Here is a 14,971-nt window from a genome sequence, read left to right as displayed (position 1 = left end):
CCGAGGGGGCGTGGGTGCCAGCCAGGTGAGTGGGAGGCAGGGGGCAAACGCCCCCTGCTTGAGGCGGAGCCCGGCTCCCGGCCACAACCACTCCCCTCTCTTGCAGGGAGGAGAGTCTTTCCAAAGCAGGTAATGCAGAAACATCACTAGTGGCTATATGCTGACACTGTTATGAATGCAAGTGCCTGCAGCCTGTGCTGCCAACATAAAACTTAGCAGCCCAACATAGAAAGTGGTTGCCACTATTTTACAGAGTGCATTGGATGAAAGGTTATTAACTGAAGAAGAAAGAAAGAAGGGAGGGAACCCTGGTCCAGTCTGTTTCTTTTTTAACACCAGGCTGATCAGCAAAAAGCAGCAGGTAAAGCATTCCACAGTACAGAGATAAGCACTATTGCCTGTTAATATCTTACAGATCAAGTTGCTGTTGAAGGAGCAGAAGGAAAAGTCAGTAAAAAGGCTGGCAAGCCTTATTAAGTGATACTGCATACACACACACACACACACACACACACACACACAGGCATGTATGTTTGCATGCACACACATATTCACAGGTTGATCTCCTGACTGTTGCATGGCTAGTCCAGAATAGAATACAGTGGTACCTCGGGTTACATACGCTTCAGGTTACAGACTCCGCTAACCCAGAAATAGTACCTCGGGTTAAGAATTTTGCTTCAGGATGAGAACAGAAATCGTGCTCTGGCGGCGTGGCGGCAGCAGGAGGCCCCATTAGCTAAAGTGGTGCTTCAGATTAAGAACAGTTTCAGGTTAAGAACAGACCTCTGGAACGAATTAAGTACGTAACCAGAGGTACCACTGTACTAGTCTCTCGTGTGTGTGGTGGCTTTAATTCTTGCCAGGCAAAATCACTCAAGGAGTAGTGTGGATGGGGGACAATGGGGCAGTCCCAAGTGTGAGAGAGCCTGGAGGACTGTATTTGGCTACTGGATCTGAGGTACCCATTGCCTATTCTAGATGCTAGGTTAAGACATTTTGATTCTCTCAAGCAGTTCCAATGAAATGACTTCTTCAGATCCGATGGGAAAGGAAACTATATTTTAAACACATCTTTTGCGTCATTCATTCTGCTGTCCGAAGTGGTTTTGAGGTTGTGAATTTTTAAAGTGTTTTTGTTTTGAATGTGGTTTTAATGTAAATGTATCTTATTGTAATTTCTTATTGTGAATCTCCTTGGGATAATTTATATATTAAATAAATGATATTACTATCCAGTGCAAATGAGTATGGAGTTCAGTATTTCTGTAGGGCTTCATCACTGCTCTCTGTGGGGCTGTTAGCAGGAAATTAGTAATTTTGTAAACCAGGCCAGAAGGGAACTAGTCTAAGAAACAGCTAACAAAAGGGCTGATAAGCCAGTATAAGCAAAAGCTGCCTTAAAACAAACCAAATGGGGAGACCACTTGCTAAATGAAGGCTGCAGCCCTCAGTGCCCATTTCTAAAGAGTAAGCTGTATTGAACCAAATGGGACTAACTTCTAAGGAAACCTGCTTAGGCCTTCATCCATGGAGATGGGCATTATGAAATACAGTGCTATATTAAATGTGCATGGAACCACAGTACTAATTCCATTTCTGAGAGCTGGATGCAAAAATGCAATTATCAGAAGTGATAAAGTACACAGAGCTCATGCTTAGCATATGCAAGGTCCTGGGTTCAATCCCTGGCATCTCCAGTTAGGCCTGGGAGAACCCCTGGGGAACTTCTCCCATTTAGTGACACTAAGTGAAGTGGACTAAGGATGGGGGAGAAATCAAAGCTAAATTTATCAAATTTGTACTTTTCTAAACAATGTGAGAACCCCACTTACCCAAATTTTGTAATTGGCCAGACCATGTTTACAAAAATAGGCATGTTTGGCAAAAATGTCCCTAAAAATCATTGAAAATACCATATTTTTCGTCCCATAGGACGCTCAGTCCCATAGGACGCACCTAGTTTTTTTGGGGGGGGGAATAAAGGGGGGGAAATCCCTTTATTTCCCCCCCAAAAGCAGGTCGGGGAAACAGAACCAGGTCGAGGAACAGCGGGATGATGGCGCTGCGCCTCCCTGCTGTCCCCCGAGCTTGTGGGGCTGGCTGATGTCTGCCCCGCGCGAGGGGTGCTCTGCATCAGGGCGCCCCCCCCCCCCTGCGGGGCGGCAGGCTGCTATCCGCAGCGTGGGGAGCCTTGCGGGGAACTCCTGCAAGGCTCCCCACGCTGCGGATGTCTGCCTGGTGTGGGGGGCGCTCTGCTTCAGGGCGCCCCTCGCGCTGGGCAGCAGGCTACTATCCGCAGCCTAGACATCCCTGCCGGACCTCCCGTAGGGCTGCCTAGGCTGCGGATGTGTTCCTGAAGCCTGGAGAGCGAGAGGGGTTGGTGCGCACCGACCCCTCTCGCTCTCCAAGCTTCAGCAAAAGCCTGCATTCGCCCCATAGGACGCACCCAGATTTCCCCTTCATTTTTGGAGCGGAAAAAGTGCGTCCTATAGGGCGAAAAATACGGTAACATACAAAACGATTATATTAAATAGAAGTTGCTTACAAAAATGTGTCCATAAGAGAAATTTGCACTAAAATGCCAAAGAGTTTTTATGAGGATTTTAAATAATAATAATTCACAAATTGCTGCAAAAATGTGGAAATTTGAATTTAAGAATGGAAAACTGAGAAACTAAGAGAACTGAAATTGGCAGATCCATGCATCACTAAGTTGGACCAGTTTTCTGACAGTGCATGAAGCAGCTTCTTGCATACCAAAGGGTCCTAGTGTGAAAAGGACCCTTATTGCTTGAAGACTATAAATTATTATACTTTTGCCTCAATATGTTCTTTTCATGTACAATGATACAACATTTTAAAAGGAGGACTGATTGAATATGATAACATTCAGGTTCAAACTAACAAGATCTGTAAAGCAGCAAGATTTAGGCACCTGATTAAGAATGTGAGAGTGGGGCTGAAGTAATTTCTACTTTTTTGCTGTAGTTCTAATCCTTGAATCCCAAAACTATGCAAATCTAGTATTGTTGAGAGCATATTGCCCAAAATCCATCTGACAGCTTTGATAAACAGTCTTGGGTTAAATGAAATATTCAACAGCCTCCTGTTATCATCTGCTGTTATTCACTATTGCTAGTCTCTTGGGCAATAAAAATGATTTCATTTTATTACAGTGGAAGTAATTATATTTGCCAGTCTTAGATGACTTTTGCTAAAACAGTAATATTCAACTATCAGAGTAACTTTCAAATCCTGATGAAAGCGGGAGAGGATCATTTAGCAGCTAAACAAAATCCTCCAGTAAATATTCCTGGAATGAAAACCTCTGGCAAATGTTGTTTAAAGTTGAGCTTGTTGGAAAGTAATAAATGGCTTTATCTCCTTTCCTGCTCTCTCCAATATTCTGTACTGCAGGTTACAAAAGAAACATGAGAAACATAAATAAACCCTCTAGATAAGTCAGGTGTAGAGAATACTCAGAAGCTTCTGAGGTTCAGTGGCACTGGTGACAGGAAGAAAGATTAGAAGACCGGCTTCTTTATTAAAGATAGATTTGTGCCATTGATCATGACCAGGTCGACAAGACATTAAAGACCATAGTAACTGCTCCAGAGATGATGGAGAGAAAGATACAGAGCTAGAGAAAGCTCTTGCGAGGCATTTTATTTTTAAAAAAATAGCTAATGGAATATTTTCAAAAACAATAATTTGGCTCATTGTCTTTTCATATTGAGCTGAATGCTGCTGTCTTTACGGCATTGTCTTTACTTCTAGAGAAATACCTGCTAGATCAGTTTGTAAACTTCAGCATTTGTGGGGATTTATAATCAACCAGGGTTGATTGCAGTATATTACTTATTATGTGTTTGTTCAACAGGTTTATATCCTACTTTTCAGTATAAAGCTTCCCAGGTGAGAAATGTCCCATGAGATGCAAGGCATTGCTACCACAAGGAACCGAGCTACTAAAACAATAAATTAAAAGTGAGGCCAAAAAAGCAGCAATAAGAAGGGGGATGGGAAAGCATGATACAACAGGAATCAAACAGATCTTAAATAAGAATACACCAGCTATTTAAAGCTCAGGACAGATAGACATGACTTTTCCTAACTTGTAAGTGTACTTTTGGAGATATAGAGTTAATTCCTCACTCTGGACATTCCTAGCCTAACAGCACTGTGACTCTAAGGTTTCAGTTATTCCTGCCAAGTTTTATGGGGCAGAGTAATAAATAGGTTGCAGTCTGACACACAACTGAGAGGGAGTAAAATCTGTTTGTTGCTCTGGGCATTAGATAAAATCAGGGGCATGCCATGATTATAATCCTGTCCCATTATGTTCCTTAATGCATACCTTTACAGTGGTACCTCGGGTTACATATGTTTCAGGTTACATATGCTTCAGGTTACAGACTCCGCTAACCCAGAAATAGTGCTTCAGGTTAAGAACTTTGCTTCAGGATGAGAACAGAAATTGTGCTCCGGCGGCACGGCGGCAGCAGGAGGCCGCATTAGCTAAATTGGTGCTTCAGGTTAAGAACAGTTCCAGGTTAAGAACGGACCTCCGGAACGAATTAAGTACTTAACCTGAGGTACTACTGTATTTTCTATAATACCGTTTAATGATTGTCGTTCATATATATGGGGGAAAGTGAAGTACTTCACTTGTGGACTGTGTGGTGTAATGTGTAATACTTGTCCACACTTCTACCACTAAGGAAACCCACTCCCCATGTGTTTGGCACTACCTAATTCACCCTTAATTTTGTGTGTGTGTGTGTGTGTGTGTGTGTGTGTGTGTGTGTGTGTAGGGGTAGCGGTAGTAATTGAGCAATATGATTTCTGTGTTAGAATAGTGGGGAAATAGAGTAGGGCAAATTTGGGGAAATGGGCCATGCTTCACCCATTGCAGTGTCTTTATTGATGAATTCCTGCATTGCAGGGGGTTGGACTAGATGTCCCTTGGGGTCCTTTCTAACTCTACAATTCTTTGATTCTATGAATAGCAGAGATTACAGCTAATGATGTTTGTTTTAGCCCTTGGGGGATGCAGAAGTAAGATCGTTGGAGAGGTGTATATGAATGTGGAGGGACGCGGGTGGCACTGTGGGTTAAACCATAGAGTCTAGGACTTGCCGATCAGAATGTCGGCAGTTCGAATCCTCGTGACGGGGTGAGCTCCCGTTGTTCAGTCCCTGCTACTGCCAACCTCGCAGTTCGAAAGCACGTCAAAGTGCAAGTAGATAAATAGGTACCGCTCTGGTGGGAAGGTAAACAGCGTTTCCGTGCGCTGCTCTGGTTCGCCAGAAGCGGCTTAGTCATGCTGGCCACATGACTCAGAAGCTGTACGCCAGCTCCCAAGGCCAATAAAGCGAGATGAGCACCACAACCCCAGAGTCGTCTGCGACTGGACCTAATGGTCAGGGGTCCCTTTACCTTTACCTTTAAACTAAAACTTAAGATCTTAAATTAAAAAAACAACAACTCTCGTCTACTTGCCTGCTGATAAGAGCTATCTGCTTCAGATTCTGCTGTAAACAAATTTGTTTAAGTGTTCTTAATAGCATTTCTTGCATTAGCTGTATAGCTGTATTGCCTGTAATAGGAGATGGTAAATAGCCCTGCATCTGCCTCCCTAAATTGGAAGGGCTGGACTCAAACATGATTGGGTAATTTGATCTGGAACTTGAAGCAGCTCTTGGTGAAGAGTTAATAAATTCATTACTTGCAATGTATAGCTATAATTCTTTTCTAGGGCATCATTATTTTCACTATCCCCAGCAGAACATCCTTGAATATAATCTGTATCTAGGTCTAATTTTACTTTGATCTTGTGAAGCAAAAAAGAATTTACACAGAAGTAGCATCTGACACATTTTCCAGTCTTTTTAAGGTAGCAATTGGCTCCTTATTGCTCAGATCATAGTCAAGGATGATCTCACTCAGCAGAGGCAAGCTGGAGAAAATAAACTATACCTTTGGTATAGTCCCATTGGTGCCAGTGGGGCTGTGAAATTTCTGGGGTCCCCTGGGGCCTGTCCCTAGGGGGTCATTCAGGTCAATCGCTGAGCTACCCTGCTAAGCCCAGGCATCCTTTAAAATTCCTTCTGCCACCACCAATTGACTTAGAGAGAGCACCAGGACTCTCCTGTTATATTTTTACATCCAGAGAGGCAGGATATGTGTGGTGAGAACCCTAACTACAGTAGAATCCACCCAGACAGTTAAAAATATACATTGCTTTTATTATTTAATCTATACTCCATCTTTCTATCAAACTACACAAAGCAAAGATTCCTGGGCTTCCGGGCATTTACCCAGGGTTCGGGTTTCACCACAATGATGACACCACATGGTTTGTTTACACACATGTGTAACGTGAGCTTACAATGGAGGGGTTTACAGCATTTACACCCCAGAAGGGCAGTGGCGTAGCGTGGGGGGTGCAGGGGGGCCGGCCACACCGGGCACAACATCTGGGGGTTAGGGTTAGGGGGCGCAAATCCACGGGTTAGGGGGCGCAAATTACTTGCCTTGCCCCGGGTGCTGACAACCCACGCTACGCCACTGCAGAAGGGTCTTGTTTCTCCCAGAGCCAAAGCGTTGAATTCAAACAGAACTTAAATGTTACTCTCAAGCATTGCTCTTACTCTCTCTTCAGCTTGCAACTTTACTTCTAGGTCACATCACTGAGGGACAGTGCCCCATCCATTTGCCATCTCACATCAAGAACCATAATCCCCCATCACTTCACCAGAAAGCTAGTTTGGCTATTTCCAGGAAACAGAAGGCTCGATCAGTGGCGTAGCGTGGGTTGTCAGCACCCGGGGCAAGGCAAGTAATTTGCGCCCCCTAACCCGTGGATTTTAGCACTCGAGTCTCTTCCGCGCCCCCCCCCAGATGTTGCGCCCGGTGCGGCCAGCCCCCCCTGCACCCCCATGCTACGCCACTGGGCTCAATTAGATTTTAACCCCCCCCCAAAAAAAATCCCTCATAATACTGTTCCTCTTTATTTGCTAAAACTGTGTTTCCCAGTTGTCCATGAGTAGCTTCACTAATTTTATTAATGATATTTCCTTAATTAAGCAGTAATTAATGAACTGAACAATGGAGGATACTATTTTTATGTAAAGTTCAGACAGGCAGTCTAGGGGGCTAGTTTGTCCCCTGTCCTACATTAGCGGAATTGTAGCTGTATGTATTGTTTATATAGATAGTTTTCATTTGCTCTTCAGCTCTTCTGCTGCAAGAGCCCCTTGACAAAGATCTGTAATAAGGCAGTCCCTGCCCTTGGGCTTACAAAGGGAAAGGGATAGGGAGGGAAGAGGAAGGAAGAAAGCTCAGGCGCCAGTTCTTAAAGTTTCTATTCTTATAACAACTAGTTGGGATGGAAACAGTTCAGGTGGTCTGATGAAATGGCCAGGTGTCAGTAGTAGTAGTGGTAGTGAAGATAAAAATAAAATGATTTTTAAAGCAAATTATTTGATCAATGAATGTTTCCCTTTTTCATTCACAAATAGATCATAAGAAAATTTCTTATTCATTATTCCAAATTATTCACAGTTTCTATTATTTCCATAAGTGATCTATTTCATTGAAAGCATTCCAAGCTTTGAATACCAATCATTTTGATGTGACATATGAGTCATATGTTATGCAGCACTCTTTGTTACCTAACAAAAAGTGACACCCGGCTCTAGGACAAAGTTAGTTTCCATAAACGTATTTCATATTTTCCTCCTTTTAATGTACACGAATTTATGCAGTGTACATTTAATTGGAATTTTCCTGAAAAGCAAACATAAAGAGGACATACAAACAGTACTGGGGGAGAGAGGGATATTGTTTATTCTGGAAAATCGTTGTGCTCAGACAAATTAAGGGGTTTTCTGATTAAGCAGCTGACCTTAAAATGCACACAGAAAGGCTTTGGCTTTAGACATACCTCTTTTAAGTTTTTGAAATGATAAGACTGTAGATTTAGATGGGGGAAGAGGATGGTGGAAGGAAGACCTGACTACCTGCAGTGGCTGTGTTGATCGTTTCAAAAGCATTCCTGCAAACGATCCAAAGTGCTGCAAGTTGTGTTACATCCATGTTCAGAAAATTGTTCAGCTCTCCTTTCCTATGGGAGACCCTGAAAAGTACCCTGTGAAGTCAATGGCCCTCTCTGGAGAAACATTCCAAGACACCGGGCAGCATGCATGCGCAAAACTACTTTCCACTTGTGAAAGAGGCTGAATCCTTGCTAATATGTAGCAGGACCCAGTTAAGTCACTCTCCTGAGTGATGATCTATCAGGGCCCTTGGGGGTATTGGTTGTCAGTACAACTGCTAGAGGTGAGTAGTGCAGGCGTTCACAGGTCATGTTTTAGTGGTAGTAGCCAAGGTGCCAGAGGCAGGAAACGTAGTCAGAGATATCAAGGTCCCAAAACAGCAACTAAAGTTCCAAAAGCAAGTGACAAGGTCCAGTACTGGCAAACACATGGCCTGGGCTGAAACAGGAATCCATAGGGTGACTAGTGAGACAGCTGCATGAGGTCAGCAGGGTCTTATGTGTTCCCCACTGCTGGGCTGACAATCTGTAGTAGTACAGCTTCCTGCCATTACCAAGGTGATTATGCAGAGCAGCAGGGATCAGGACAGGAGCTCCTTCTGCCTGCAAGGTGCCCTCTTGCTGTAGAGAGGAAGGCACCTGAGCCAACGTTGCTGTGCCAGGAAAATCCCAATTGGCTTGACAGCTGGTCAGCGTAGATGGACTCTTCACGCCTTTACTTCTGCCAAAAGACTGTTACTGATTTGCTGGAAAGTTAATACTATGATCCCCTTTGATCCATGGACTAATAATAATGATAATAATAATAATAATAATAATAATAATAATAATAATAATAATAATACACTGCCCATCTGACTGGGTTGCCCATGTAACAACTCTTACAACATAGGATCGGGTTGCTTTTAGAAACAGATTGTGTATGGATAAATACAGGAATGCATTTATAAAAATCATGATGACTTGTTAATAATTATATACTCACCAGAATAATAGCATTAAATATATACCTGTACACTGCTATGTTTCTAGGAAAAGAGCTGCTGGAACTCACCCTTGTTCTCTTAGAATGGCAATGGTGCCCACTTGAGAGGGGCCAGAACTGAGTTCCAGTGAACTCTGACTGAAAAAAAAGCCCTGTACTTATATATTGCATTGTGTTACAGTTTCAAGCACCTTTTTCTTTGGGGGATTCTTTGTTAAAAATTTATTTAGTTTTATTTGTTCACTGAAATTTTTCAATAAAATATAAATGTGTGTGTGTGTGTGTGTGTGTGTGTACATACACAGTTCAGAAACCAAATAGCTTTGAATGCATGGAGTACAGTGTGTCATCAGGCACAGGCTGCATGTTGCCTCTGTACTGAACGTACCTTTTTGTTACGCACCGCACAGAAGGAAATTATCCAAAATTATGTAATGTGCTGCATTGTAATGAATATGTTACTTTTTATAGCCAGTCTGTGCCCCCTTTCTGTGGCAGTATTAATGTGATAGAATAGCATAAGAAGTTGCTGTATAGCATCGGTTCATCTAGCTGAATCCTGTCTACCTGACTGGCAGCAGCTATCAGGAACTGGAGGCCAGGGGTCTTTAAAAGCCCTACCGGGAGATTTCAGAACCTTCCACATGCATAGCATGTGCTCTACAACTGAGCTATGGCCCATCACCATATCGCAGTGGTTTTCAACCAGTGTGTGTGGCACCCTAGGGTGCCTTGAATGACAACACTGGCCTCTGTCCCTCTTTCCTCCCCTCGCTCCTCTGATGCCCTCTCACATCTCTGCCTCCCAAAGGCTTGCACAACTGTTAATTGCAGCAGCCCTGGCTCTAAGCTCTGCTGGCGAATGGTGCCTCAGGGAGGCACCTCTCTTTGGGGCAGAGGGGGCAGCTTGGAGACCAGGGATGGTAGCAGCAGCTGCCCAGAAAACTCCCAAGGAGAGGAGAAAGGAGAGGAGGCTGAGGGAACACTCCACAAGGGAGGGCGTTGGAAAAAAGGTGAGAGGCTCCCAGCTCTGAGTGCTGCAGAAAGAATTTAGTTAGTTAAGGGAGCCGTGGACTTAAAAAGGTTTAAAACCTCTGCAATATCACATGCCTTCTGTTTTGTTTTTTGTCTGAATGGGGCTGGCCATAATCTGGCAGAATAGATCAAGCAGCAGTGCAGCACATTATTTCCTGTAGCATAGTCAGGTTAAATCTTTCCCCAATCTCATTCACACTGAGCTGTGTGGGCCGTTGGAGCGTCTTTAGCTCCTGTTTTGTAAGTGAATCGATTATATATTTAGCTGTTCATCTGTTCTTTGCATAATGACAGGAAAATCATGTTCACAGTAACTTCAAAGTACTTTGGGTGGTCTTGCAGCCCTTTCCAAAATGTGGTCCTGAATGAATGTGAGACCTTCACCTACATCTTGTGTGAAATCTGTGCTACAAGGAAACTGGAAGATTATTCAGGTTTTCTGAGCACATGGTAAGGGCTCACAGAATATGGGTACCAAAGTGGCCTGAGACTGTATAACTGTATTTTTGGGGGGCACCTTAAAGACCAACTAAGTTAGTTCTTGGTATGAGCTTTCGTGTGCATGCACACTTCTTCAGATACACAGAAAGCACACGAAAGCTCATACCAAGAACTAACTTAGTTGGTCTTTAAGGTGCTACTGGAAGGAATTTTTTTATTTTGACTATGGCAGACCAACACGGCTACCTATCTGTAACTGTATTTTTTGGAATTATGTTGTTCCTCCAAAGGAGCACTAGATATTAACACTGAAGATCAAACAAAACCAGGCAGTAGCAAACGCATATACGTATAACTATTCTTATACCAAGATTATTGATTATAAAGGGCCTTTTGGTCTGACATTTTCATAAAGATCAATCTGTGTGCATGTCAAATCAGTAGGAGTTCAATTATTACAATCCACCATTTTCATGAATCATTTCAGTGCTCCCCCCCCCCTTTTTCCTTTTTTTTAAAAAAGGGTAATGTCATGGTAGCTGTATGCTGAATTGATTAAACATTGCTCTAAGTATGCTGGCATGTCTCAGAGACCTAGTGCTGCTTCAGTACTTACAGACCTTGAAGTGGTGTTTGGATGTGACTCAGATTAATTGTGTGTTAGAAGACGGCTCCTGCAGTGTCTGCAATCTTAGTGACACTCTCTGTTAAGGATTAATTTATCATTAGCTAAAGTGATCCTACAACATGCTGAGCTAGAAGTCAATGGGACTACTTGTACTCTAAATCATAAGCATATTCTGTAGTGCTTTGCAAAAGGAAAGGACAGACGCCCATGCCTTGTTAGCAGTTCATACATTTGGACCCGGAACCAAAAAACTGAACAGAATGGGACTAGCCTTGACATTGCAATGATAAAAAAATTAACAGTGCTATCTTTTGCATGACTATTCATAATTAAATCCCACTGAGTTCAATGGGACTTACTCTCAGCTAAGGGTTTATAGGATTGCAGCCAAAACGATTCAGGTAATATAGACACTTCCACTTCTCTTGGAATCAGAACTATTCCTCGGCATAATATGGAATGTGTGGGATTCATTCTGTCAGTGCCAGGACTTCTGCTTGCTCAATGGATCAATCTGCCCTCTCTTCCACCCATGCACTCTCCTGGGGGTTCTCCCAACCTTCCAAAGTGGCTTTGGGGGAAACAAAGCAGGGGGAGCCCTGTTTTGCTAGCAGAAACCCTTGCAATGGCTTCTGCTCGCAGAATGGGGGAGCTGATTCCAGCCCCATGTTTCCAGAAGAACTCGTAAAGTTGTAAAATATTTTTCAGCGCTGCCAGAAACACTAAGTACACTGTATATGGCAAAATCTGACCCATTGCTATGACACCTTATAATGTTTCTTAAGCGTTTCAGGCCATCCTTGGACTAGATGACCCTCGGGGTCTCTTCCAGCTTTGCAATTCTATACAATTCTGTGGTTTTTATTTGGCTAAAGCACTGAGTTCAACTTGATTGTATGTTCCAAATGCTATTCACTGTAAAATAATATACTTCTTTTTAGCTTACTTGGCAATATGTCTTGTAAAACGCAGAGAACCACACATTCTACAGTTATTAAGACAGGCATTAAAGACTGGAAAAATAATTTCGAGTTGGTTATATTTTAGCTCCTGAGACATACTTCTTTCTGTAAGTTAATGATGTTCTAGTCTTAGATATATTTACCTTCAGTTCCAATTTCAGTGGACCTTATTTCCAAATAAATATACCAAGGCATATGTTGCTATCATGAGAAAATATAAAATTTAGGAGCAAGTAAATATAAAATTTCAGAAGCAAATAACTGACTGTTTGGAAATATCACTGTGCAGTCTTGGTTCAATCCAATTTTATCCCATAAGATTTAAAGGTTGAACTAGATGTTCAATGAGACTTCAGCGTGTTCAGTATTCTCTGTATAGAGCCTTTGTGATCTGCAAACCTGATACACTGCAGTGTGCTATAATCCTCCTGGCACCAGACACTCCTAGGGTTGAGGCATCCCACAGCCAAACAACAACCTCTAACTCTACTGTGACCTGTGGCAGAAGTCAGAATTCCATGTAGCCAAAGAGTCACAAGCTTCTGGTGCTACCTTGGAAGTCAGGAACCGTTGTGACTCTCTCAGCTAGTCACCATAGTACCAATGTTTGTTGCACAGCCACTAGGTTCATGTGTTGACCCAGAGTTCAAGTATGCCTATGGCTTCATAGGAATTAGCTCCCTAGGCTGGGGTTAGCAGGAGGAAGCAGGAAGGAGACATCAGCACAGCATTGCCATTTGTTGTCAGTGTTGTCAGTCCCCAAATTTCTATTAGGGGATTGTGTTTTAGTGATTAAACTATAACAAAGACATAGCTTTGTAATAAGGGTGACAACTGAGTGTAACAGGCATTTAAAGTGTCTCCTAGCATGGGGTTCAAAAGCGTGCTCTGCAGATGCTGTTTGTTAGGAGCTCCTGCCCGCCCATCCATTCCCACTCTGCTCCAAAGGTGACCATCTCAAAATATATGTATGACTTATGAATAAATCCCAGGAATATACATTTTTAACACGTTGTATCCACTTGTGGCATGACTTTGTATTCATTTGGACTGTTTCTACCTTTCCTACTAACTGAAGCACAACACAGCATTCAATGGGTCAGATCAGATTACGTTAGTTTCAGTTAAGTTCCACTGAAATGAATGTGAAAATTTAGTAGCGACTAACATAAGTCTCATTGATTTCAATAGGAACTATGTGTGACTTAGTCTGGAGCCAGCCATTCAGTAGTAGCAGCAATTATAATAACCCAAAACCAAATGTGCATTACCAAACCTTTTCACATTTTTTTATTCTCCATTTTTCTAGGTCTTTTATGATGATCTTTGAGTAACATAAGCATATTCAGATGACTCTGGGAAATTTTCCACTTCAATGATGAAAGGATTATCTAGCAGCCGCAGCCACCATCATGGGGTTGCCTGTGAACCAGCATGTGACTCTCTGGTACATCACTCTGACAGGAAGCCATATTTGTTAAATCCTGTGGAACATCATCCTGCAGATCACTCTTACTACACTCAGAGGAACTCTTTTCAGGGAGAATGTGTGGTTCCCTACAATGATCAGATTGCTAGCAGCACGTTCCCTCGGAGACATTACAATTCCCATAACGAGCTTAAAGATGAGTGTGCTTTGGTGCCTCACGGAACAGCCGGTAAAAGTAATCGCATTCCTGCCAATCTTTTGGACCAGTTTGAAAGGCAGCTTCCTATAAATCGAGATGGCTACCATACTTTACAGTACAAAAGGACTGCTGTAGAACATCGTAGTGATAGTCCAGGGAGGATCCGTCATTTGGTTCACTCTGTTCAAAAGCTTTTCACAAAGTCTCATTCTCTCGAAGGCCCATCAAAAGGAAGCATCAATGGAGGCAAATCAAGCCCAGAGGAGACACAGACTATGAGGTATGGCAAACGTAGCAAGAGCAAAGACCGACGGTCAGAAGGAAAATCCAGGTCAAATGCTTCAGGGTGGTGGAGCTCGGATGACAACCTAGACAATGATGTTTGCATTTACCATGGACCAAGTGGGGTTATGACTATGGGGAGGTGCCCTGACCGTTCTGCTTCTCAGTACTTTATGGAAGCCTACAACACTCTCAGTGAACATGCGGTGAAGCCTTCCAGAAGCAATAATGATGTCAAATGTTCCACTTGTGCAAACCTGCCAGTAAATCTGGATGCTCAGTTAATGAAAAAAAGCTCTTGGTCCTCTACGCTGACGGTGAGCAGAGCCCGTGAGGTTTACCAAAAGGCTTCCATGAACATGGACCAGACAGTGGTGAAATCAGAGACTTGTCAACAAGAGCGGTCTTGCCAGTATCTTCAGGTACTGTATGTGTTATTGCTTGCATTACTTACATTGCCTCTGGTTCCAAATATGACTTACACTGAGATGAGACTCCAAATGGGGAGATGAAGGTGGGAGTTAATGCAAATTATGAATAAATCTGCATTTTGGTTGCTAAGAGTCAGTGTTAAAAAGAATGGATACAATGAGGAACTGGTTCACTTTCTTAACATGTGAAAAGAACAAGAGCTTTCTGAATAATTAGGGGGGATTTAAAAGTCACTCAAGACATACAATAAGGCACAGCAGGGTCACAAGGGAGCGAGAGGTAGTAAGCTTTCATTTAGCATTACAATCTCAATGAACCTAATATTACCAGAACAGACATTCATTAGCTTCTATAATCTTAGGATTTGCCTTCATTTTATTATTTTGTGATAAAAACTGGAGCCCCTTGGAACACTTAGTAATGCAATTCTGTTTTGTACACTGTGAACCAACCTACTATCCATTTTTGTCACATACAGAAATCCCTTACGAAATAATTACATGAAGTGACCAGATT

General features: G+C 42.7%; 1 protein-coding gene across 11 annotated transcripts in view; it reads left to right on the top strand.

The window, feature by feature from the left end:
• DLGAP1 (DLG associated protein 1) overlaps nt 1-14,971 on the top strand; it is a 291,661-nt gene that overhangs the window by 167,076 nt on the left and 109,614 nt on the right. For 10 of the 11 annotated variants that reach the window (XM_083518618.1, XM_083518617.1, XM_083518611.1 and 7 more), the window contains one exon: nt 13,423-14,445. In XM_083518618.1, the coding sequence (XP_083374744.1) occupies nt 13,489-14,445 (957 nt within the window). In that variant the 5' untranslated portion in view covers nt 13,423-13,488. Of the gene's footprint in view, nt 1-12,942; nt 13,062-13,422; nt 14,446-14,971 lie in introns of those variants that run through there. The other variant, XM_083518610.1, reaches the window with a different exon arrangement.

The sequence above is a fragment of the Podarcis liolepis genome (genome assembly GCF_965112155.1).
Source record: "Podarcis liolepis genome assembly, chromosome: 8".
NCBI classification, from domain to species: Eukaryota; Metazoa; Chordata; class Lepidosauria; order Squamata; family Lacertidae; genus Podarcis; species Podarcis liolepis.
Note: the sequence above shows the minus strand (reverse complement) of the source record. Positions and strands in the feature narration are given on the sequence as shown.